General features: G+C 38.7%; 1 protein-coding gene across 2 annotated transcripts in view; it reads left to right on the forward strand.

Moving 5' to 3' along the window:
• Positions 1 to 26,657, forward strand: part of CDC42SE2 (CDC42 small effector 2) — a 95,464-nt gene that overhangs the window by 43,495 nt on the left and 25,312 nt on the right. For both annotated transcript variants that reach the window (XM_074812033.1, XM_074812034.1), the window contains one exon: positions 7,048 to 7,366. In XM_074812033.1, the coding sequence (XP_074668134.1) occupies positions 7,313 to 7,366 (54 nt within the window). In that variant the 5' untranslated portion in view covers positions 7,048 to 7,312. The remainder of the gene's footprint in view (positions 1 to 7,047; positions 7,367 to 26,657) is intronic.

Raw genomic sequence — 26,657 nt, forward strand, 5'->3', positions numbered from 1 at the left:
CTGGAAAAAAGTGTTCATTTTTGTTACCTTCAATAGGGCTTGCCACTTAAGATGATGTTATTGGGCAATTACAACTTTGACTAACATGATTTATTTATTTATTTTAATGTTAATGGGCAGACAATATGAAATCAGATTTCCTAAACCATAGGAGTGCACTCTCAAAGGCTTATCATGTGTTCTTAACTGACTGGTTTTTGTAGGTAGGGCAAAATATATTATGCCTAGAATATGCTTAGGTAGGACAAAACATACTTATTCAGTCTTTGGTTTGTCTTCCTGTTATTTAGTAAATAAATTGGGCCATTAGTTTTCTTAGTCTTTATTTTCATAGTGCAGAACTATTAGATGTTCTGTGCTGTGGTTTTTAGAGAAGTAGGTTCCTGTCTGCATGTATGTGTGGGAAATAGTATGAGCTATGTATCAGCTGTTTAGGAAAACTGCATTGACATGTATTTTGAAAGCAATTATTAACTGAAGACACAGGAAGCTTTGAAAATGCCAGGGCTGGGGAAAAGCTTACCTGCACTGCTCAGTCACTAACACAGTATTGTCTGTTAAACTTGGTTTAGTCCTGTAAAACTGTGATTTTTATGTTTCAAACTGGACATGGGGAGTTTTAAGGGGGGCCCGCGTAATACTGCCTGTTTCCTTTGTTGGTTTTGGGCACAAAGTAATAAGGATCTTTCAAGGGCTGAGCTACTTAGCTGAAATAATTAAATTTAACAGAATAGCTAGAGAGTAAAACTCAGGCAATTGCAGGTGGGGGTGTAAAAAAGAAAAAAAAAAAAAAAAGTCAGGGCACTTGCCAATGATAAATGTTTGAGCTTCACACTATCAAGATGTTTTAAAGATGTTTAAAGGTTCTTCGCTTTAAGGTCCTAGCTGGCACTCGTAAACAACGTGATTACTGTCACACTATGTTACTGAATGGCGAGCTTTCCTGCCTTCACCTGCTCTACAGCTCCCTCTCATGCCGTAGTGATCTGATAGGAAAAGCCTAGTATTTCTCCTTCCGGACTTGCTGTGGTTTCCTTCCTGTATCTTTTGCTGCCTTCCCATGTATTATCTCAGATGGGAAACTTGTGGTGGCATCCTACAAACTGAAAACACAAACTGGAGGTATGTTGGTTCCAGTGAAAGATGAGATTGTTCCTAAAGCTAGATTCCATTCTATTACAAGACAAAGAATTTTTAAAAAAAAAAAAAATCTTTCTCTAAGTAAACTGTAAGAGTATGTTCATCCTATTCCACCATTTTCAGTATTCTTTGAAACTTTAATTCAGAAACAAAGCCCTCTCATAATACATAGTCGTTCATGCTTATTAGTTTGTGTTGAGCTTGATTTTAAATACAACCTATTCCTAAGTTGCTTAAGGAAATACATGAATGAAAACCATTTCAGTATAAATAGAGGCAAAAAGCCTCCTGACTCCAAATGACCAATAATCCCAAAATAAAACCATATAATAAAAATCTTATAAGTAGCTTTAGTCATAATGTTAAAAACTATATCATAAAGTCATGCATAAAATAGATTTTTACAGAGTCAGGACTTAGGCATTCAGGGTTTGAAAACGCACAACAAAGTCTAAGTCAAACTTTGAAGAAGCTTCTTCAATGTCATGAAATTAACCCTAAAGCGCTTGGCAGGGGGTGGGGGCAGAACAGATACGGGAAAGTTATGAGGAAGTGAAAAAGGGATTTCAGCCTTATTCAGCCTATGTCGATGATGAATGTTGTCCTTTGTCTGGCAAGAGTTACTTGCAGCTCAGGTTTCTCAGGATCTGAAAGTGCAAAAGATAATTGGTGCATTAAAAGCAATGCCAAAGTCCACAGAAGTGCCTGCATTGCTAGGGGGGAAGAGAGGAAGAGTGCTTCTGCAAGTGCACTGCACTGGTGAGATTAAGTTTCTGATCCAAAATTCATGCATGAAGGCAGCTTTCCCCATAGGTTTGTTTAAAACCGTTATTGCTTCTTGTACAGATTGTTTTATTTCAAAAAATGAGGCTGGCAAGGGAGTAAACACTTCTTACTTCTGTTGAAAGCTGGAGAGCATCTTCCAGTTGCTACAGCTGTAAGTGTGTATGGAAGTGCGCATCAGTGCAACTGCTCAGGTGGTTTGGACACACCCCCTCTCCCCCTCTCATTTCTTGCTGCCACTTAACTGTATATGCTAAGCAGCAAGAGGAAATAATATGGCTACAATAGATTTAAAGTAAAAAATTTGAAAGAAGTCTTAAAAATGCACCCTAAAGTGACAGTTTTCTACTTACAGCTTGCAGGACTGAAACAAATAGCTGTTCAGAGCCTTTAAGGCAAAAAAAAAAAGTGTCTTTTACGGAATCCATAAAATTCCATATCAAGAATAATTGTAAACTTTTTCTCAAAGTACTCAAGACTAAAAAACTAGTAGTAGTCCTGGTTGTGATTTTGTGCACGTATGTGCATCACACAGCATACTTAGTGATGACTTTGTGCATGCTTCTCTTTTTTTTACACACACACACACACACACACACCCCCGCACACCCACCCTTCTCCTTAAATAGTCTGAGCTTTGAAGCAAATCTAGTTAAATTCAGATGTTAACACCTGCAGTCATTTTCCTTCTCTCCCTGTGGTTTTATTTGCTTCAAGTAATTGTCAAAGAGCGTTGTTACTGCACTTCCTGTTTGAAGCCATAGTGAACAGTATGCGGTCAAAGGATACAGAGAGTTCACCCTTGAAAGGCACTTTAGAGATGTTGTTTTAAAACAGCGGACTGTTCTTAGGCTCTGTAATTAATAACTAGCTTTAATCTCACTGACCCTCTACAGCATGCAGCATATTCCTGTTTGGATGAGCTAAGGTAAATGCTCTTGAATCTACTTTTTGCCAGTAAGAAGAACTTGAAGAACTTGGAGGAGAGATGGATTTAGTTTTTTTTACTCTTCCTCCTTTCCTGCTCTGTTTAGTTTCTCAGAAAAGTTAATACTGCTTTAATAAGAAAAATTGCTGATACACTAAGAGAATGTGCTCCACTCCCACTGTCCATTAATGCTGTGTTTGCATTTACTGCCTTTATGAGTGGTATTTAACAATAAGCAGTAGTTTTGGTTTTTGCATTAGATCAGCTACTGTGGAATAAACTTCAAGAGTCATGAAAATTACCTTACTGGTTTTCACTTTAAAATTTTAAACAATGTATCATTTTTAATATCTTCATTTGTTCATGCTAATTAAAATTTCTATAAATGGGATGAAAATGAAGTTGTGCGTAAGGTATAAAAGCCTTAAAATGTGACGAAGCTGTTCAGCACGGTAGTCCTGTGTGTTCTTATAATATGCATTTAAGTTGCATTCAGAGTTCAGAAAGTTTAAATGGGAAAGAGCAAATAGGTGTTTCACCATTCATCAGTCTGATTAGCCTTCCAGTTCAGAATGAGTAAGTGCTTTGTCTTTTCAACATGAGCTGTATGGTGGTGTGCCACTTTGAGCACCATAAACTGTGTGAAGACCAAAAACAAAGTGATGGACCTGTTGAATTGTGTTCTTCACCCTTCATCTGGCAAGTCTACAGAGACAATGCAGCAACACTTGTGAACAGCGCTGTATTAAAAGCTTGATCCTGTGACAAAGCGAAGAGCTAGCTGTGAAGTATTTGCACACAAGTTTGGGGATCTCATTAATCGCAGCTAGGTTTGGGGTGGCAGTCCAGGCTTTGTCAGGAACACTTTCTCAGGAGATTGCTAGTGGGCTGGTACTACATAATTACCTGACTGGTAGCTGTAGGTCAGTATGGTGCTTTTTTCTTTCTTTCTTTATAACCAATAATTTGGAAAATAACAGGAGAATTTTCCTGTTCCAACTTGTTCTTTAAACAAGCAACTAACTAGCAGTGTAAGAGAAGTCCTAGTGTGTTGACATCACAGTGCTGATATGCCTTTTTGCCTTCCGTTTAATTGCTTTTTCTTTCCATTTTGGTGCAGCAGATTTATAGCTGGTCTTTTATATTAACCTGGCCACTGTGAAAATAATTTGTTAGCAGAGTGGGGGTGTATAAAATTCCAGTGCTCTAACAAGTACTGCTAAGCTTTTGTTTGACCTTTAAGAGGTGCAGTTACTGTCAGTTTTTTCCAGACTTGCACATATGTCCTCCCACTATTGGGTTTTTTTAATTAAAAGACAACAGATTGAAAAACTGCTTGGTACTGATTGCAGAACCATGAAATTAAAGGCAAATGTGCAACTATACAGGCTATGCAAGCGAAAATACATTTTTAAGAATGAACATGTTATCAGAGACAACTATTCACGATTTCTAAGCTTGGGTTTGTCATTCAGCAGTTTTTGATTTAAGGGGAGGAGACAGTTTCAGAGAACTCTGCCCTGGAGGACACAAGTCCTGCATGCTGAGAGTGGCTGAGTAGAAGAAGTCTTCTGAACCCTTGAGTATTCTGTAACCAGGAAGAGCCTTTCAGGCTCACAGGAGCATCCACCAGCCCTTTGGGTTTGTTCCCAGGGCTTCAGCTCAACATGGTGCTTAACGCCACAGTGAGCTGGAGTAGCATGCCAGCTATCAGTCAACAAATGAGGAGATTAATTGATAGAGGAATTTCCCTGCCCTTTCCATGTATGTCTTCTGTACACGAGTGTAACAACAGTATGGAAGTTAACCCTCCTTGAGAACAAGCATTTGATACATTAAATCTGGATTTTTGTCAGAAAGAGATTGTGAGGAAGCTGTAATATGAGTGTCAATTTCAGGAGTGGCAAATCAGAATATTGGGTCACTGGCACAGCAAAAGAAGCCCACTGCAACGCATCCATTTACAGGTCTGGCAGGTTATAATATACTAGACTTCAAAATGCTCTGAGTACTTGCTTTCTCAATTTATCATAACCCTGAGCAGCTAGCATTGGGGGACTATTGGTGCATTTCAGAGCAACTTGGAGCCTACTTCCTCATAAGTAAAAACAAGTTTTAAGGAGAAATAAGCTGTACAAGATAAGATTTACCAGACTAAAAATGTCAATTGTTACATGCTTAACAGGAGTTAACCATGTTTTAGTTACAATTTTGTTACATACTGAATCAAGTTTAGAAAAGAATTGTGTAGCATACCAATTCTGAGACTGCAGAGAACAGTATTTTCTAACCAAGCTTTTCTACGTTAGTCCAGCTCTTGCTATTTAAAGTTGATCAAACTTTCAGTAACCAGAAGAATTGAGAAAATGATGTGAAGCTACCTAATTATGAAGTGAGAACTTCCTTAAAGACTTTTAAAGTTATTTTCATTCTTGGATTTCACACTGTTAGTTGATAATTCCCATGTTTTATTGCAGTTTCTTGACACATACATGGGATTTAGATGATCATCTTTAAGGTAGAAAAAAATCTAAGATGTCGCATTAGCACTGTACTAAGACCTTTTTTTGAAGTGTCTGACAAAAGAAGGGTTGTGTAGAAGGATTTTTTAGGGGTTTTGGCTGGGGTTTTTTGTTGGCTTTTTGTTTGGTTGGTTTGTATTTTGTGCAGGTTTCTTCTTATCCTCAAGATGTTCTGTTTAATAAAATTGCTTTCCTCTATATGGTGCTAATGATAGGAAAAGCTAGCAAAGCATTCCCCCCCCCCTTCTTATCCTGATCTTGAAGATCAGATTTGTGGCAAGAAATGCCACAAACAGGCATATAAACTTAAACATTACCAGTAGGTTTTTCAAAGCTAGGAGAGACAAGTACTTTTGCTGGGGTTTTGCTATTTAAATGGTGTTACTACAGCATGCATTTCTTTCTTGAAGAGCCTCTGTTAGTCTCTAAAAAGTAAGAAGTGGGAAAGCTTCCCAGAGGCTTTGGATTTAGTATGGGAAAGGTGCTACTCTATTTCTGCATGTGTGCATTGTAGCCCACAGCCCTGGAAAGTACCTGGATAGTAGTTGCTGCACAGTACAGTAACTTGGCATGTATGTAGTAAATGAGGGACCTCATTGCTTATGTGCTTGGCATGTAGAGAACTGGTGAAGGCAGTAGCTAAGTGGGTCTGCTCTGCCACAGAATGTGCATGTATGTACATATATGTGAGTGTATATGTATAGTTTATGTATCCTATGGAGTCTCCAAACCACTTCATACGGTGAGGAATGGCATACAAATAACAATGCATAGTTAAGCACACATTTCTATGAATGAAGATGTGGTTGTATATAGAATTATTAAGGAGTATGCATGTAAAAATTTCTAAATACTCATTATCTCCCTTTGTCTGCAAGTAAAGTTCACGATAGATGGCAAGATGAATGGCCAGGGTGAAGTCTCACAGGAATTTTTATTGCAGTCTTACAGAAAGAAACTGCATTGGAGATTGACCAATAAACATTATTTTAGCAAAAGAATGGTTGGAATCTGGACCCTCAGTTGTTCCGCATGAGGAATTCTAGAGGTTTAAGAAAACCATTTCAAACTCTACAAGTAATCTCCTGCTTTGAAGTCAACTGTATATGAAGCAGGAGGGTAGAGTGAGTAGAAGGAAAATACCTTGAGTCGAGCAAGTTCAGCCATGTTGCAAATTTTCCATATTCAGAAACGTATTTGTTTCCTCAACATTTAGAAAAGCATGCCTTTCCTTGACAGCAGTGCAACAGGTTGGGGTTAAATACTGTTTAAACCTCACACTGTGAATGGACCTGAGCAACTTTTCCATTGAGAAATATGAAGTGTCAATAGGCACAACTCCCTAAGAGGTTTTAAGGGGTGTATGGGCAATTGTCACTTTCTAAAATGACATTTGAAAGTTAGAAACAGATCAAACAGTGATAGCTGCCAAAAGATTGGATGCTAGTTCTTGATATTGCTTCTCCTAACTAAAGCTGGAGTGTAAGCATCATGGATTTCTGGTATATGATATTTTTGGTAGTCACTGTAGAAATAAGCATGTGACGTGTTTGCTAGTGTCTCTTCAGTCTGTGGTTCAAGATATTACCAAGAAATCACTGGTGTGGATGGCTGTCTGGGGTCACGAGATTATGTATATTCTTTCTTTTTGATCCAATGTACTTCTGTTTTCAGGTTCTCATAACACTAGGGACCAAAGGAGCATACGTAACATTTCTGTGGTGCTGGGACCAACCTTCTGAAAGAAGACTCTGAAATAACTTTTTGCCTTCAAGTTGTCCTGGGACTGACTTGTCTTTGGAGAAGAGCTCAACGGAGAAAAGATTTTCACATTGGAACCATTATAAATAAACCTATTAAAAGAACTTGTTACCTGGAGACAGATTTACGGAGGTTGAGTCCTGCTTTTCATCGGTGTTCTCACTTCAGACTGTAAACAATGAGTGAGTTTTGGTTGTGTTTCAACTGCTGTATTGCAGAACAGCCTCAGCCTGTAAGTATGAATATTGGCACTGCTTTGGTTTTGTATATTTAAATAGATTATTCACATTTTCTGGTTTTCTTATGGCTTTTTAAATTAGTGCTGTTTGGCCAAGCTCAGTGCAAATTAAGGTTTGGGCATGACAAAAAGTCTGTTGTCGCACAGATATTTTCCTGTCCTTAGATCAAGTCTATCCAAAGTCTCTGGGAAGAGCCTTTATTTGTTTGAATTGAAGAGGAGGGGAAGGAAAGGCTGAGGACCTAAACTGTCATTCTAGAAGTCATTTTTGAGTAGAGATCTGTAAATATCTTGTCTTCTGTATGGGTTAGGGCCTGCCTTTGGATGTGGCTGGACAATGATGAGAGAAGGAAATGATTCTGTTAAAAAATCCAGAGTGAAATCCAATTCTCCTCCACCTTAATTTAATTAAGGATTTCAGCCTTAACTGTTTTGTAAATTTTTAGATTAAACCTTAGAGTGAAGGGATTCACTCATACTGCAAATGCTTTTTTTTAAAACAGAATTTGGAACGGCTGTTGTGTGAAAAAGTACATAGCGAACAGTTGGATAAAAGAACATTTTAAAGCATATGTAAGGAAGAAAGAAAGAACAGAAATATTCTTGGGTTTCATATACTCTAAGTACCTTTAGAATGTGTTCCTGAGTCCAGTGCTGTTGGGATGAAGTCTGCCTGCATGAAGGTGGAATTAACCAGAAATATGGCTAGCACAGTGAGAAAAATCATTGTGTGGTGTCGCATCCAGATCAAGCTAAATGAATGTATAGAGAGGACTGTCATTTTGCAAATACATGGAAAAGAGCCTAGTTACTACTAAAGGATATGCTGGAGTTACAGTGACCAAGAAAATCCCAGAATGAATAGAGCAAACTCATATTAATATGCTCAGATGTTAATATTTAGCTTTAGGGAAGCCAAAGGGTTAAAAAAAAGAATTAATCTAATGTTAGGTTTTGCCATTGCACAAAGCCTGAATGCCAGACTGATCCTTGCATGGCAATGCAAATAGTGTGACCATTAACATTTCTAACAAATGAGTGTAACTTTATCTTACTCTTAGTCATGTAGAGTTATGGGAGATGAACTCTGAGACACCAACATGGGAAGCTGCAATTCTCTCCTGTTACTCGTGCAGTCCTTCAAAATGCTAACTGTGTCCGTATATAGCCAAAGTTAATTGCCTAGTTTTTGGAACATATATTTCAACTAAAAATGAGGTATGACTGTTTCTATCTTTGAGATAGAAAATGGCATGTTCTCTTTCTTTATATGAATCCTGAGGCTCAGTCCTTATAAAATCTTGACTCAGGCTTTATGATGCAGTTAAGTTACTGCCCAAGAAATACATAGTATGTTAATGCAGCATGTAGTGATCTGTGGGTCCTGACTCATGGAAAGGGTGGAGATTGTTCTTAAAAAGTGGAGAAAAGGGCAACAACCCACTTTTGTATATTTGCTGATCTGGTGGTGTGCATTTGCTTAGAAAATTAAAACCATCCTCATGTTTAAGATACAAATAGCACATTGCTGAGCACTGACCCAGTTCCTGAAACCTTCCTTTCAAATGTTGTAAGAGCCTTGCTTGTTATGAAATGCCAAAATTCTTCAGGACACATCTCAGAAAAAAGAGTTGTGGGCCGTCCTTGGCATGCTCGACAGTAAGTGCTTAGCTGTCCTTCCCCTGCAGTTACTCAGCTCATTTTGCTGTGTTGTACAGCCATTGTTTAGCCATGCACTGTTGCAGTAAATGGAGTATTTAATCAGATACATATACATCTGAGTAAGTATGGGAATGTTTTTCCTCTGATATGTAGCAAAGCATGTACTGTCAGTGTGAGCAAATTGATAAACCAGACAAGTGGTAAGGAAGCAGTTTTCCCTGACACTGCAGGTGTTGTGTAGTTGCATGTTTGGGAGACATACATGCTGAAAAACATGCCAGTTTTTAGCCCCAAAATACCAGTACTTATTGCCTTGTTGTATCAAAAGATAGGTGAAACGTGAAAACTTGTGTAAAAGCTATGCAAACTTGTCTGTCTCCTATCATGCATTCTATCTGTCAGTTGAGTCCAGTTTCTCAGGAGAAATGCCTCATCTGCCTGGTTTCATCTCTTCCATGTGCCTTCTTTCATTTTACCTCCTGCATCCTGACTACTTCATGGCCTAACAGTGTCCCAGCCATCACTTTCACCTTCAGTCATTACAAGTTCAGCAGGGTCCTTCTGTGGAAGGACTAATGTGGTCTTGTAGCCACGCTGACAACCACCAGCCTCTCAGAATAAAGACCTTGAAAGCAGGAAGTTACTTAATTTGCTACTTGTTCCTGACCAATGCTTAAAGTGTTCCTTTTGTTTTTAAAGTTACATTCTCTGAAACATGATTTTTTTTCTCATTTTCTTTGTCAGGTCTGATAACTGGGACACCTTTAATGTCATGGATAGTGATGTAAATTTTAAGCCTGTTCACTGGAGAAGAAAAACCTGGAACTTTCAGTAGTCACATTTTTCTGTGATATTTATAGCTTCCATTGAGCTAAGGAGTTTTCCTCCTCTCTTGAAAGCCAGGATGCAGGAACTGTCTCTGTTGCTTTCTTCTGGCAAAATTCTAGCATATTATATTAGGAGTCTTCAGTATGGCACCTCTGTTCTTTGCAGCTGTAGTACTTTTCAAATGGAAAACATGTACATGCACTGAGTCCTTTCAGTCAATTTTATAGAAGACTATTATTCAGACTGTACACAAAGGCATTTTCTAGGTTATTGCCAATACTCTGTATGCCTACCAGACTTGTATACCGGTGCTTTCCAGTGCATTTTCATGGCTTCAAACCATGTCTTTTTAGATAAGATTTGCAAATTTTATGGCAATAGGAACACATTACTTACCTAATTTCACTGCCATCACTTCCCTAATAGCATACCCCAGAGCAGAACAGTAACAATTTTGCAGTAATATTAGCGCACTTTAAGAGGTTCCTTAATTAAAAGACAGTGTTCAAGTACTGCCATCATCTTTAATTGAAATGTATCACAGCATAGCTTTTTGTCTTTTGTCAGTGCTAAATGGATGCACCCTGTAACTGTGAAATAAAACACAGGCATCTTGGAAAGCAGTGTTCTACTCTCTCCTAATGTTACTTTGATTGCTAAATATTTCACTTGGTGTTTCCAAGACTGCAGTACTCAGAAGATCATGGAAGGGGAATGTTTGAACATGGGTCTCTATGCTTCTCTGAAATAGGGTGATAAATGAAGACATTGAGTATGCAAAGAAACAGAACTAAATAGTGATACAATTGAAAGAAGTATGTTCCTGATGGTGTCTTAGATCTTGCTTCTTAGTAGCCTGAGGTCTTTATCACAGCAGAATGCAAACAAAAGCCAAGGGAAGGTATTCTATCAACTTCTAGTTTTCTCATCCAATTTGGATTGATAATATATTTTATCACAATGTAGACTTCAGGCAACTAGTTGCTTTCATACCTGTTTTCATGGTATCAAGGAGGTGATACTGATCGCCTAATATTTATGTTCAGGTCTGAATTCAATCTCTTATGATCTGACCCAAACCTTTTTTTATTTTGAGAAGAGTAGCACTTCCTGTGATTGCACCAGGTTTCTTACACCTCCCACTGATACCTGTTACAGGTTCTCTATGCTGATCTTGTACTTCCCAGTGACAAGGTGAGTCTTTCTTCCCATGTTTCCTATGTGTTATCATCCCATCCACTGCTAGGTTTCAGTAAACTCTGTCAAACCCCCACTACCAGATACTTTTCTTGGTAACAAGAAGTTTAGAGAGACCATTTATCTTGTGTGTTTTCAGAGAACATGTCCATGGTTTCTTAGGCTGAGCTCGTCGCCTACACCAGGAATCTGTTACTTTCCTCCAATTCTTTTTTTGTGTGTTCTGTCTATTTTTAACCTGCAAAGTTAATTTTTGGTCTGAGAAACCTTTGGTCATGATCTGGTGCATTCCCACCTGGTTTGGGCCACCTCCAAGTACAGCTGAGCTCTTCAGTTTCCTTTGACCTTGCAGTAAAATTACTGCATTGCTATAAAAGCATAAACTGTGGTCTCCTTGCTCTGAGCTTCCTTCTCTAGTTATTACTTTCTGTTTTGTTGCTTGTCTTTTGTTTAGATGATTTCCATTTTGTGTTTTGTCAAAAGGCTATTACGGTTTTGCTTCACGCTATGCCATAAATGTTTAAAGTTGTTTAGAAAGTGAATTTTCCTTTGTGTCTTTTTGGATGTATGAAAGAGGATTGACAGATCTGTATTAAGAGTGGGGAGGCTGATCTTAAAATACAGGCAGAAAAACCCCTGCACATACTGCTGTATTTATCAATTGAACTGAATGCTACAGAAGACATAAATGACTCTGGTTACTTAAGGAAATGAACCTATGATGGGTATTGTCAGCTCTAGCTTTTTTTCTAGAAAAGGAGCCACAGATATAGCTAAGGCTACATCTACCACTGCAACTCCTGAAAACTTGACCACAATAAAGATAATGAAGCATTCAGTATGCAGAATAAATCACCCTCAGTAGGCACGTGCTGTAAATCAGGTGTTTGCTACTGAAGAATTACTGGGCCAGGCTCCCTCTTCAGTACAGCAGTGCAGTACAAGCATAGCTTCTGGCTTGAAATGACTGAAACTCTGGCTCTCTTATTCATTAAATTTGATCAGCCTACCACATTCAGTAAGCCTGTGAAAGACTCAAATATAAAAGGTGACAACTCTAGAGAGCCGTCAGATTTCAGAGTTGTCATACTGAGTTACATATTGAGCTGCCAGATCAGATGTTTCAAATTCTTTCTTTTTCCTATTCAGTGCTGTTGTAGAAGTAGCCTGAGGGAACACCTTATCAAAAGGAGCAGAGTTAAATAAGCAGCAAAACGCTTGACTTATTTCTCAAACCTGATCTGTTTGTGCTGCTTTTAGCCTGATAGAGCTGCTTTAGATTTTTCTTTTACCTTTAAATTAGCCCCCATGTCTTAAAATACCTGTTCAAGTATTAAAATGTTTACAAAGAAAACAAAAAAAGCAGTGTTTTGCGTTTATATATAAATACCTGAATGAAAATTAACTGAATATTTTGCAGTCCTTTACTATGGCTGTGAAATTTTTAGGAGCTCTTAGCTGTATCAGTGGTATTTATTTAATACAATACTAGTTGATGGGATGGAAAATAGCTCTTTTGGGAGGTGGAAACAAGAATTATGCCAGCTTTTTATTGATGAGAATGTGTCTTGCCATTATCAACATATTTGAAGAGGGACGTAATATGCTTTTAGTATCTACAGCCTCTATAACAGAGTTCAGGCTTTCTGCTTAAACACGGGAAGGAAGTAGACCGTACTCTTTGTTGATCTGGACACCAGTGTTGGAGACCTTAAATCACTTGTTTCTTTTAAATCTCCAAATTTTTCAGTGGGAAGACATCTTCAAGAGCAAAACCCTATGAGTCACTGACAAAAGGAGCTGCCTCAAGAAATAGTTGATACTGCCTAGCAAAATTTGATAGTTTTGCAAGCACCCTTGGAGACTGCTGAAGCATTTCTGAAATTAAGAAATCCAATGCAATTTTTGTACATTTTTGTTGAGTTTTTTTTTTTTTATGGAAGCTGAAAAGCCCTGATTTTTGGTCTGCCTTAATTTTAATGCATGGCAGTTCAGCTGGTTTTGCCCTGTTCTGCTTTTCATGTCAGAGCAGGGGAGATGGGCAAGCATGTAGGTTTAGGGGCATTTCTACTTGCCAGCAGGTAGAGGCAGAGGTAACTTGGACATAGTCTGAGATGTGCACTTTCACTGACTCCATATGGAAGTATGCTTTGTGTTAGTGAATAGGGAAGTCAGTCATCGCCCTGAAGCTACGTGTTCAGCCTTTTACTTCTGTTTTTGATATGAAAGGGAATATTGAAAGTAGAAGCTTTCTCTGCTGCTACCTTACTGTATTTTTATTGAAACTTTTCTGTAATGGATCTGAGATGTTCTGTTGAAGATAATTCTTAAAACCAATATGCAACTCACAAAACATGTATTTTTAAATGGTTATTCTAAAGGTATCTGCCCGCATTCACATTTTTCATTCCCAGCATTAACATTTCACGACTATGAAAGTTTTCCTTTTTCATACTGTTCCTCAAACCTTTGGTCCTGCAGTTCCTGTCATGACTCTTACTTATGCGTGAGATATGCATTGTATCAAAGTTCCCATTGAATTATAGCTATTCTTCATGTATTCTCAGAGATCCTGAAATTATAAAGTACCCAGTAAACGATAGACGTAATCCGTTGCAATGGTTTTCTCACTTTCATCTTCAGAGTGACTTAGCTGATCACTCTAAAACGCTGACTTCTGTAATTCCAGGTTAATATTGTGCCATGGAGTAAGGAGAATAGAGGAGTGGAGGTTGGTCCAAAAAACTGAACCTATGAACCATGCTCTGATGCAGATTCAGCAAAGTAATGCCTCTCTAAACCCATTGGTTTTGGTTTTGTTTTTCAAATAATTTCCAAGGGGTTTTCAGCCCTCTTGAGGGTACACCCAAGTCGCTATAGTTTACTGTTGCAGAGGAAAGATACCATCTCTTTGTGTTTTCTCCCTTTAAATGTATGGCAGTGATTTGTTGACATGTCATGCTCTGAGAGTGACCTGACATCAAAAGGGAGAGGCTTGCATGGAATTTTTTAAAATAATTTTAAGTTACATTATCTCTCCTTTTGCAACTGTAAATTCAGCTCATTCAGTCTCAGAAAATAGTGTGGATTTATAATATGCTGTTTTCAACAGGCATGGAGTCTTCATAACTGTTTGTTTCTCTTGTTTGTGGTGTGACTGGTTTTCAGTGTGAATGTAACTACCCTTTGTGTTCTGCTGGATGGTTTATCATAAGGACCACCTAGTTCATAGTTTGTATGTTTTGGTACTGGAATGCTCTCAAACCAGAACATTTTAATTTTGCCCTACCTTTGGCAGGTCTGTGTTAACGGTTTAGGTGTTTCTAACCTGCACAAATGGTTTAAAGTTGGTATGTGGCTGCCTTATCTCTGGAGATGGAGAAATAAATTGGGAGTAAGTCATACTTTGTCTTCTAAGTTTGCCCAGACCAGCACTTCTTTGCTGGCATAGCATGGCATTTCATGCTCTACTGCTCTAGCATGGTGGTATTGGCCGGCTGGAGCTCTCCACCTCTGGAGCAGAGGTGCAGAGTTCATCTCACCATGGTGCACAGGAGGAAATACTGTTGCTTACCAGAGGCTGCCTTCCCTCTGTTTTATGTCCATCTCTCTCGGGGGATGTGGTACAGCACAGAGCTTTGTAGTTTCACTTTGTTAAAAGAAGTTGTGACCTTTTAAATTCTTCTACTTACTTAAAACCCAAAACCATTTCTGATGGGTAGTGAGTGTGGTGGCAGCTGAGTGCAGGGAATGCTCTGGAAGTTTGTAGCAGTCTCTTATTCTGACGCCAGACTGTTTTAAGCACAGGTTCAAGTCTTGTCTCCACCGAAACCCCCAAGTTATGCCACTGATGTTGAGTTCAGTTTTCTTGCAGCTCAAGCCTGACTCTTTTGCGAGGTCAGCATTGCTATCCTTGTTCTACAGCTGGAGGACAGTTACTTGGAGAGCTGTATGGTAGACCATTGGAGGCTTCAGAGCCTCTGACCTTAAATGAGGAAAGAGAAAAAAAAATTGTTTGGGGCATATGGGATGATGTGGTGGGTAAAGAAATATGAATCAGATTTGAATGAAATGGAGGAAGAGACTTCAACAGGATCGATAAATAGATGTTAATTGGGGATTATGCCAAAATGATAAAACATTAGAGGTGATGTCACATCAGGGTTTTCAAACTGTTTATGTTACAGTTGCATAAACTGTAGTTATTAATCTTTAACTCATTATGTATATTTGCATAAAATTTGCCTCTTGGGGTTCTTTATCAGTTTTGTGAACTGAAAAACTGATGCTATCAGGAATTATCTAAAGAAAGCACACTTGGCTATGTTCAACTGAGAACTAAAGTTTTGTGTCAAGGGAGTATATTATTTGTGAAAGAATATTACGACTCATCAAGTTCCTCTAAACACAGGGGGCTTCCAAGCCAAATGCACTCCAGGTAGATTTCTTGAAAGACTTCAGTAAAATTAATACAGGACAACATGTTATTTAACTCTGTTTGGAACAAATATTACTTTAAATACAACTTGCTGTACTCCAGTTACTTAAAAAACATTTAATTCCTAGGCTCTAGGATGATGATTAAATAGTAGATTACTGTTAAAATGGGGCAGTAAATCCTGCTAGGTACATACTCCAAACTAATCTGCTAGGATATGCAAATGCATACACGTGTGTGTGTGTGCATTTATGTAACATACTGGATTACTTGTTTGTGGTAGCAGCTTGGCATTGCTGAACTTGTAAAGAGAAGAAGAAATGCCAGCACAAGAATAGGCATGCTGATCTATAGAATAGCAGGCAAGAAAGCCTACAGGACCTTGTGTTCTCCATGGAAAAGTATCAAATGTATATTTTCTTTTTTTAGCATCTGAATTAAGCTTTGAAAATGAAATGTCTCTTCAATTTGTACTGCAAAGAAAGGAAGATTTGGGGGAGGAAAGCAAATAACTACAGTGTGAGTCCTTCAGAGAATAAAGAAACAGGACTCTAGATGTGAGAGAGAAGGATTAGGGCTACTTAATTATTGCTTTTAAAAACTATTTAAAAACCCATCAAAGGTTTCTAAGCCTATTATGCTACGTGGATATTATTTTTTCTGTAAGCTAACTATGATGACAGTGCAAATTTGTAAAACACTACACAACCAATTCTAGGCTGCTACCGGTAGTGAGTATGAGGGAGGTGATTAAAGTGGCCATGGTGAAAGCAGCATGGATTAAACTGACTTCTGGAAGACTAAGATATAGTCAGGATGTAAAGGATGTAATCAAGGACTCTTTGTATGGCCCCACCCCTAAAGAAATAAAGCATAAGCATATATTTCAGGTCACTGAGATTCTGCTGCTTTTTTTGATTCAGGAATAAAATGACAACATTTCCATTATAAAAGAAGAGTAACGTTCCTACACGGAGAAGATAATCAAGAGGAAGTTTACATATTTTAATACATACACAACTAGATTAAAATCTGGGAAGAAACTGACTGATGTGTGAAGATAGATATGTGTTAGCTTATTTGGTGGTTAAAGAACTGAAGGTTAGGGGGTTTTCTGCAAGCTGCAACACTTAGTGTTTTTCTACATAGCAAAGCCATACAAACTGTAGTTCCTGATTTCTCTGATTTGTGAGGTATGTTTTGGATGGTGGGTTGGATTTTGGTGTTTTGGTTTTTGTGGGTTTTTTTGTGTGTAGGGAATAATCTGCTGAATTACAACTGCCAGAATATTTTTGAGTGGTTGCCTGGGATCATGCTAAATGTCCTGAGATCCTCTGAGGAAAGGCACTACCAAATAATAAAAAATAAAATTCTTGGATGTTTACTAGTAGGTTTTTATGGGTCATGTGTATAAGCATCATGATTTTTTTTGAAGGCAGCACAGCTTCAATGTTAAGGCAAAAATTTGTTCTAGCTAGATTTTAAAAGTGATTTTAATTTTAGATTAGATATAGGTTAATTTTTTTAGATTTAACTGCTTACTTGATGTTCATTATAAACAGCTTTTCCATATCTAAAGAGATTATAATACAAAAGGAGTTTTCTGAAGTGCACAATGCTCATGTGAAATAACTGCTTTGTAACATCTGCCATAGTATTTTACAAATGCGAAGGCATCTTGATTGTCCTCTGAAGACAGTAAAATTAATCTCCTTATACGCTGCTGGTAGTATACTTCATGTCACCAGAATGACATTCTGCAGTATCTTTGTCTCTTGCTCACTGTCTCTGAACTTGATACCAGTGTAAATACTGGTTTCTGTTTAGTCAGAGTGAACAGAAGAGCTTACATCAGTCTGATCTATCTCTATATAATAGGAAAAGTGATCAGGTACTCTACAGTACCTTACATTACATAATAACTTATGTAATTCAGTGTTCTGGAATTAGTCAGCTTGCATTATTACCCAGTGAAAAGGAAAGAAAAACGGTAAAGGGAATGAGAGGATATTATTTGGTTTTGATGTCCTTATATTTTTTATCTGAAAAGACAGACAAAACTTTCCCTTTGAGATAGGCTCTGAAAAACAACTCAAAAACCTCTTTTACCATATAGTTGTTTGTTGGTCAATGAAATGTAAATCAAGTGATCAACTCTTACAAGGAACCGCTTTTAAAAATAAGTAAAACTTTCAGTTACCAGGTCTACAAACTCACTCTGGGTTCAGAGAGTCAGGCTGGATCTTTTTCCCACGCTGGTACAGTAAGTTTTCTGCAAGTAATGCCTTTGCTTCATCTCACTGGAATTTAGTAAATAATTTGGTTGTGCCCAAGAAGGAATAGAATTCAATTTATGCTCTTAGGAATGTTAGCTCTGTGCAGGCATTGCAGAGGTGAGCATCACTGACAATTTATTTTTAATGACCAAACATAGCAGATGATTATGTTTGCAATGCTGCAGGAGGCACTAACTGTGTTATGGTTCGTGCTGTTACAGTTCACCAGATAGACAGCCACACCTACGCTTTACATTGTGTTTTATGCAAGTTTACTTGCTTTAGTTTCTTAAAGAAAAACTAACTATACAATCTCAGAACACAGAAGAGTGGTCTGAAGTTGAAGCCTACAGGGAAACAATTGGGAAGAGCAGAAAGGTTTGGGTGTTGGTAAAGAGTACCCAACATTCAGTCTATGAAACGGTGGTGGTGGTGGTGGTAGTGTTTTAGCTTAGGTTTTTTTTTTTCTTTAATTTAGGAACAACCGATATTTTTCTACCAACAATTACTATTCAATTCTGTGTTCATAGCTCTAGTTGTTGGAAACACTGGAGTTGTGTACGTGTCTTTTAAGGTATTATATGGTTCAATTTGCTGAAGAGCAAAAGGAAAAATATTTACTATAAATAACCTACAGTTACTGTTACGCACCCAGTTCAGAAATTCCCAACCTGCAGCTCTTTAGAAAACCCATTTTTGTTCTGTATGTTCATTGATTTTTCTCCTCTTCATTATGACCTTTTTTTTTTTTAAACTGCCAGTGACTGTAAATCTGTAGCAAACAGATGATAGTGGCTGTATCTTATTTGGGATAGAAGCTGACTACACTTGTGGAACTTGGGAAGCAGTTGCCAATAATGCAAGAACCTGGAGGAGTCTGAGAGATCTCCATGGTGCTCAGTGTCGCAATGCCAAAGCTTCCCCTGTTTTGCTGACTGTTGAAGAACCATGCTTTCCTATTCTTCGTATCTTAAAAAGCTCCTATATATGGGCTTATTCTGGCAGGACCAGTAGATCTGACACACTAAGAAAGTCACTATACTTCCTGGATTTCTACAACTTTAGAATTACCAGCACTAGCCTGACTGAAGGAATGGTGTCAAAAAATATGCAAGTAGGAGACACAATAATAGAAATTCTCTCACAGTAATACATTTATCATAGATAACTTTGTGCAGAAGGACCTGCAAGACAAGAAGGGATAGGCTTGCCACAGAAATGGATTAGTAAGTAGAAAGACTTTTCTGAACATTATGAGCCGCCAATGCTGCCTCTAAAAATGATTGTGTGATGTATTGTTGATCCTATTCATAAGTCTGGCAGTAAATTCTGAATAATGAATGTACCTGAGACTTTGTCCTCTACAAAATTTGTGTGTCATCTTAGTGCAGCTAGTGGAAGAGTAAGGAGCTATTGCTACTGCCTCTGAATACTTCTTTTCAACAAGGTTGCATTTAGAAGAGTAGAATTTGACAAATAAATTAGGAATATGGGGTGCTTTCTGTCTTGATGAAATTTAAATAGTTAATGGTTGTTTACACTCAAGACCTGTGGAATTGTGGCATGCCTCAGCTAGGCTATGCAAAAGTGCCTGTAGTGCTTGGAACTGGTGTTTTCCTTTTGATAGGAGATGGACAAGACAGCAAGGATGCCTTTGTTTTGCCAGGGAAACCAGAACACGCCTTGAAACTTCCTTTTTATGTTCCTTGTTGAACTGAAATAGGTAGGAGTACAGTGCTTGACTAGAAGTTTTCGTTCACAAAGGCCTTTTTTTCTTCACTGTCTGTCTTTTGAGCCTACAGATTTGCAGTGGCACACCATGTTGCTCATCCTTTGCCCCCATACTTCTGTTGGGGCTTGTTAATTAGCTCCTGAACAACTTCCCTTCCATCTTTTGTGGGTATTTTGCCGCACTTTGGGCACAGGCTTTTGTGTCGGTGCACTGTGTCAGATACTATTCTGAATACATCGAAAGCTGAGCAGAAAGCTATTTTAAGTCTCAGCGCAGCTGTTGATTTGAACATTTCTTAAGAGTTGCTGGTAGAGTACTCTTCCAGAGGTGTTTCTAGCCATGCGTCCGTGGGCTCGGCATCTAACATTCCTAAAATACCTACTGGGCCGCCTGTTGCTAAATTATCTTGGATGCTTGTTGCATTGCTTTTTTTATTTTGTGTAGAATGCCATAATTTCCCTGTCCACTAGGGGGATCACCTTTCAAATATGGTACTATTTTTCACAGTACGGGAAGAATATGGGAGACTGTTCCTGCTTCCTTCGTGTAGGTTATAACTACTTTTTGCTTTGATATTTCAAGAGCGAGCAAAGACAGACTATATCATAATGTATTTTGCCATGTACTTGTTCCAGTGACTTGCCTAAAATGAACTGGATTAACAGATTTCCAATGCTGACAGTCAAATTCAGGAGTTTTGCAGAAGTCCTCACAGGAGCAAGAAGTGGGATGGCCACCGAAGCAAATTCGTGATTCCATGTTTATGAACACTTCACCCCACTGCAAAATGGGGTACCCAAGGCTGTGAGACAGAGCTGATGAAGTAACTGGTCAGGATGCCTTTGGAGCAGCAAGGAGAGCCCAGAGATAATGAAGAGTTCACACAGGTGACAAATAACTTAGCAAGGAAATGCCAGTGAGAAGATTGCCAGAAAGGTCAGCAGTCAGGAGTGTGTCTCCTGGACCTGACACAAAACTGCAATGGGATTACTTCCCTTAAAAAAGGATTTGGGGGAGGAGAAGGAAAAAAAAAAAAAAAAATCTTCATTCAGATCAAGTTCATTTTGATAAAACCTCACAGTAGTACAGTACACCACTAGGAAACCAGATGAATATTTAGGTATTTAATTGCATATGTATATAAGCAAGAAGCTGCTGCTGTTTGGGCAAACTAATGTCACAGGCTTCTAAGAATGACACTCACAGAAGTATTTAAAAGCTGATGAATTCACTGTGTCTGTGTTTGTTGACTCTTGAGGATATTACTATTAAATATTGTAGCTTTGTTTTTGCCTGTGGCACAAGTACTAGAGCTTCCACCCATGAATCCTACTGCTAAAAAATATCAGTGCCATAACTCCTGAAGACCCATCTTTTCCCAGTAAGGGACTTACTGTGAGTTGCGTGCAGAGGTTTTCTGAAAATACTGTGCATGCCCTGATTTGTTGTCATAGTCAAAGGTGAATCACTACGTGCAGTACAACACTGCTGATTGCAAGCACATATGACAATGTTTTTAGAGCTGTTACCTTCAGAGCAGTACATGTTTTAACTGGCTGGTCTAGAGAAAGTGTTAGACTTAGTAAGTGATTGGTTTCATGTGGTGAGTGTTGACTGAGGATTCTGTATATGGCAGTGGCTATTGCCTGTTTGGAGGTAACTATTTTTTGTTCTGGTATTTTTCTGTAATGAAGTGGTATGTGCATATCACTCTGATTTAGAAGATTATACAGAGTGTACATAGGAGTACAGAAGGCTTGTATGTGATGTATTTTATGCAACATGTACGCCTTCATATAGATGGAAATGTGTGCAGACACCTGCATACACAGGATGTAACAAACCTGTTTATATTAGCCAGCTAGCTTTAGGAAGTCTTACTACAGGATTTGCAATACAATTTCTGAACAAAAAAAATTCAATAAGCAGTGTACTTAAGGACACCCGAAGCTTTTGTTTGTGTTGTAGCTGGGGGGTGGGAAGGGGTTGTGGTGTGACATGCATTCGGCTGAGCAGGAGGGGCTGTGTGTTGTAATCATGACACATCCTCTAGAAAACTACAGCTCTTGTCATGTCAGATGACATTTCAAGTATTTCCTGTGTTCTTGTTGGAAAAGATCAGCAAGTGAAAGGAAAGGGAGCTCAGCATGATGCAGTTCTCAGTGTGTTGTTATCAGGAGTTTTGGATTTGCTTTTTTTTTAAGAAGCTATTAGAAATTTCCGTAAAGTTTGTATTGTGGTGTATCTTTACACCATTTGTTTAATCTGTATCTTTTAACATGATGATTTTGATCATCAGGGAGAATATACTGCGTCTGTGTTACAACGAAGTCAATTCCAGCCCACTCTACATTCTTCCTCTTCAACACCAGCTGAAGTTAGAGACTTGGAAAATAATCTAGGTGACAAGAGACCTCTGGATGGCATCTAGTGCAATATACCTACTCAAAGCAGAACTAGCTAGACTGGTTTTTGCAGACCCATGTCCAGCTGTGTTATGAGGATCTCCAAGGATGGATGTTCAGATTCATTGGGTTCTTGGTCCAGTGTTTGATCCACCTACATAATAATTTTTATTTTTATTTTAAATTTAATCAGTATTTTCTTTGTTGCAACTTCAGGTTTTGGCTTCTCATACTATAACTGTATACCTCCAAGTCTGTCTGTCTTCTGTACGCTCCTGTTAGATAATGGAAGACCACAAGCAGATGCCTCCTCTTTTCTTAAGGATGAACAAACCCACTTTTTCAGTCTCTCCTTCTATACCATGTACAGCAGAGTTTTTGTCCCTTATTTGTGTCACAGCTCTGGATTCAACTCCAAAAGATGCACTGATAAGCTTTATTTCTAGCTGTGCAGCCTGATAATAAGCACTTGTTCCAAGCAACAGCTAACATGTTGGAAGTGGAAGCTGGCAGCTGTAAGAAAAGGGTACATGTTGTCGTGGTTTGAGCCCAGAGGGCAACTGAGCACCATGGAGCCACTCACTCACCCCTTCCCGCTCAGGAATGGGAAGGAGAAAATAAAGCAAAAGGCTCAGGAATTGAGATAAGGACAGAGAGAGATGACTCACCATTATGGTAATAGGCAAAAGACAGACTTCTTAGGGGAAGAAAAGGAACAACCATTTAATTCAAACACTAACAGCAGCAACACTTAGCAGAGTAGGACAGTGAGAAGCATTACCACATCTTAAAAACACCTTCCCCCACCCCTCCCTTTTTCTCCCAGACTCAGCTTTGTTCCCAATTTCTCTACCTCCTCCTCCCCAGGGGTCATGGAATGGAGGGTGCAGTCAGTCCTGCTGCTCCTTCCTCCTCAGAGGGAGGACTCCTTGCACTCTTCACCTGCTCCAGCATGGAGTCCCTCTCATGAGAGACAGTCCTCCATGAACTTTCTCTGGCATGAGCCTTTCCCACAGGTCGCAGCCCTCCCTGAGCTGCTCTGGCATGGGGCCCTCCCCCATGTTGCAGTCCTCCCAGCCCTGAACTACAACATCGGGGGGCTTCCCACAGAGTCTCATCCTTCTTTGGGCGCAGTCACCTGCTCTAGAGTGGGGCCCTTCATGGGCTGCACGTGGGCATCTGCTCCACCAGTGACCTCCATGGGTGGCAGGAGCACAGCCTGCCCTCTCACCGTGGGCTGCAGGGGAGTCTCTGCTCTGGCGCGCCCTCTTCCCTTCCTCCTCTTCTCTTCCACTGACCTCTGTGTTTGCACAGGTGTCCTTGTCACAATTGCCACCCCTCCTCCCAGATTCCCCTTCTTAAATATGTTATCAGAGAGGTGCAGCCACCATTGCTAGGCTCAGCCTTGGCCAGAGGCAGGTCCAACTTGGAGCCTCTCATAGAGGCCCATCACCGTAGCCCCCTCCCCCGCTACCAAAAACTCCTGCCACACACACAAACTCAATATGTGTTAAATGCCAAGTTCTGATTTTTGCTGCAATACCACAAGCCAGTATCACAGACTGGTTCCTTTCATCATGCCCTGCTGTCCTTAATGAATTACCTGTTACTCTACAATCAGACTGCGTAGTCTGTCTAAAGACATTAAAGAAGTATGGTTTCTCTGGTATAAAATCAGTCTTATTTTCTTAGATGATTGTTTTGGGTTTTAAATTATGTTAGAGGCATTAATCACCAAAAGTAATGAAAATAAACTTATTGGAAAGAGAAGTTCATGGTATGATGTGACAGCCAAGTTACAAGTTATAAATATCTTAAAATTTTGCTAATGTGTATTTTGAAAAGGACAGTACTTACTAGCTATACCAAGGAATGGATTCTGATTTACTATGTGACTTAAAGTTGGTTTAAGTATCTGGAATGGAACAAGTTCCATTTAATGTGCAAGCTAAACACATTTCTTAAAAGACTTAGTGTCTTTCAGAGTCATTTGACCTCATCTGGCAAATTTCCCTGTTTATTTAGAAAACATGGGCTACAGTTGCTGGTTTTGTCATGTGATGACTAACACCATCATAATATAATGGAATATTGTGTAAACAGATCAAGAGGCATACACTTCAAATGATTCAAGAAGGTGCTGAATTTGCTAAAAGCAAAGGAGCTGTTGTAGATAACAATATGCAGTCCAGTTTGAGTATTCATTTACAAAATGGATTGATTTAATATGAAGTTGTACTTAAAATCAGGCTGGAAGATTTAATAAAGTCAAGTTATTTGCCATTTTAGATTATTTTATTTTTCTTTTACTTCTTTTTCTAAATATTAATGGAACTGTTAGTTTCTTTGCTTGGGAGTTCAGAAAGCAATCAGATTTGCTTTTTTTTTTTTTTTTTGGCCACTTGAGTCAGTCAATAAATGCCAAGTGATTTTGCCCAAAGGCTAAATCCAGAGTATATTTGATAATCAATTTAATAGATGCTAATTATAACAGCTTACTTTATTTAAAAACTTACCTCTTGTCAATCCTTTGTCTCAATTTCCTAACTCTCCATTAGCTACAGAAGTCAGGTAGCATCCTGGATTTTTGGAAAACTTGATGAAAGCTGGGTGTCCTGGAGGCCTGCTACTTATCTCTGTTACTAATTAAGAGCTGGCATGAAAACCTCTGCTGGTTTCCTTCTGCTTCTGTTCTGGTGAAGCCATAGTTGGAAAGATCCATAAACAACCAAGACTCTTTAAGCAATCTGCTAGAAACTGTCCGTGTAAGGGACTGAGAAAAATATGTTAGTAATGGTAGGAGCTTTGGTATTTTGCAGCTGGTGAAGATCACTAGTGAGAACATCATTACACTGGGCTTAGATACCATGTTACTGCTTTAGAATAAACCTGTCACTGAAATACGGGAGTTTGGAGAGAATGGCTAGTATTTTACTTTATCTTGCATATTATCTTAGTTGTGCTTCTCTGTGTTTCTTCTGTATAGTAGTCCTCTTGACATAAGGCATTTGAAACTTAAAGGTCTAGTTCTTCATTCTTGCTTCTTCAGAGAGTATGTGGTCTCCTGCAGTTCAATATTATAGTCAGTGTCCCTTTTGGCTCAAAAATTAAATTAGATGTTAAAACTTTAAACATATGCTAGTGCCCGACGGGAATTTTGACATTACTGCGGATGGTGTCTCTTTAATGTCATCAACTTTTGTGTAGTACTTGCAGATTGTATAAATGTTGGAATTGTCAGTGTAAGCTTATGGGTTTAAAAAGCTGAGAAAAAAAATTCAGAGTACTGCAATATTCAGGGAAATGTTTAGGCGGTGTACAGCCTTTTTTTCTTCAAAAGTAGTGTACCAGATATATGATGATACTATACATCCAGCCATTGGTTCTGCAGTACTAGTTTGCTACATAATGATCCCTTTGCTAGAGTTGGGAATGTATTGGCATTCCAGCTTTATATGTATATGTGCTCTTTGTTGTTTTTAACATGAATCTCTAGGTTCCTAATTAAGGAGGAAAGTGTGGAGAAATGCATCTTAAACACACAATGCACAAAAACAAATACAAGGGACGCCCTTGCCCCTGCAGCTCCTTTATGTAGGGTTTGATGAAAGACACTTTTTATGACCTTTTTAGGTAATTTTGGTGGGTCAGTAGTGGGAACTCAGACATGTTACTCAGACCACATCTTGTCTTGAGAGACAGGCAGCCATCCTGTGCACATCAGACTATTTTGGGAGCAGAACAGCATGTATGTGGGAGGACAGAAAGCCATCCTACAGGGTGATCTCACACTTCCTATTCTGAGCAAGTACCTAGCTCTTCCTGTGTGTTAGTGGGTGGAGGATCAGTTGGGTGGCACAGCATAGGGGCTCCATTGCTGCTGGTGCTCTTTTCAGAGCAGATATAAAAAGTAGGAGAGATCAAAGAAAATACAATGAAGGATGTTTTCTCTTTCAGTTTCTCCTCTAACCATCCAAATCCCCCATCTTGAAATGGTTGACTTATCTTGTCTTTGATAAAATCCTTTCCTTAGATTTCTATCTTGGTTTTATCTTTGGCCTGCATAGCTTTTGAAGTTTCAGCTGATTTCTTGAATACAAAGCTAGCAAACAGCTCTATTTCAACAGAGAGTTCTATCATTGAAAAGTTTAATAGATCACTTTGTCCTCAGGGAAAAATTATGAAACACCTATTTTGACTGGTGGCAAAGATCCCAGAAAGTAAATTAGCAGATTAAAAGAGCTTACTTTTTGCATTGAGCCTGAAGTTAACACTAGAATGAATGGTAACAGAAGTTTTCCAGAAAAAGGATTGCTGTTTGAGGGTTATTTGTGAAAGAAGGTTAAACACAATAGTTGTGAGCCTCCATATAAGTCTGGTAGTTCCATTTAAAAAAAAATAAAAGGCAAATCACATACTTACCTATCACTGTCTTGATAGTGCATCCATACCATGTTGGATGTATGAGCAGACTAGCTCCTAATCATGAAAACAAGCACACTAGGCAGGTGCAGAGGAGAAGCAGAAGCATATTTCTTGTTGGCATTTGTTCTATCTACCATATCTACCATAAGAACAGCAATTGTGGGGGCTCTACTAGGATTTATCTTGTTTTAGGAGAGTTTGGGATTTTGATTGTTTTAGTATGGAAAGATGTATTAACTCTAGATCTCTTAGTGTGGCAAAGGATTAGATGGTGTGGTTAAAAGTTGTTATACTTCATCATGTTCAGGTTACCCTGCTGTTT

The sequence above is a fragment of the Strix aluco genome, chromosome Z (assembly GCF_031877795.1).
Source record: "Strix aluco isolate bStrAlu1 chromosome Z, bStrAlu1.hap1, whole genome shotgun sequence".
Taxonomy (NCBI): Eukaryota; Metazoa; Chordata; class Aves; order Strigiformes; family Strigidae; genus Strix; species Strix aluco.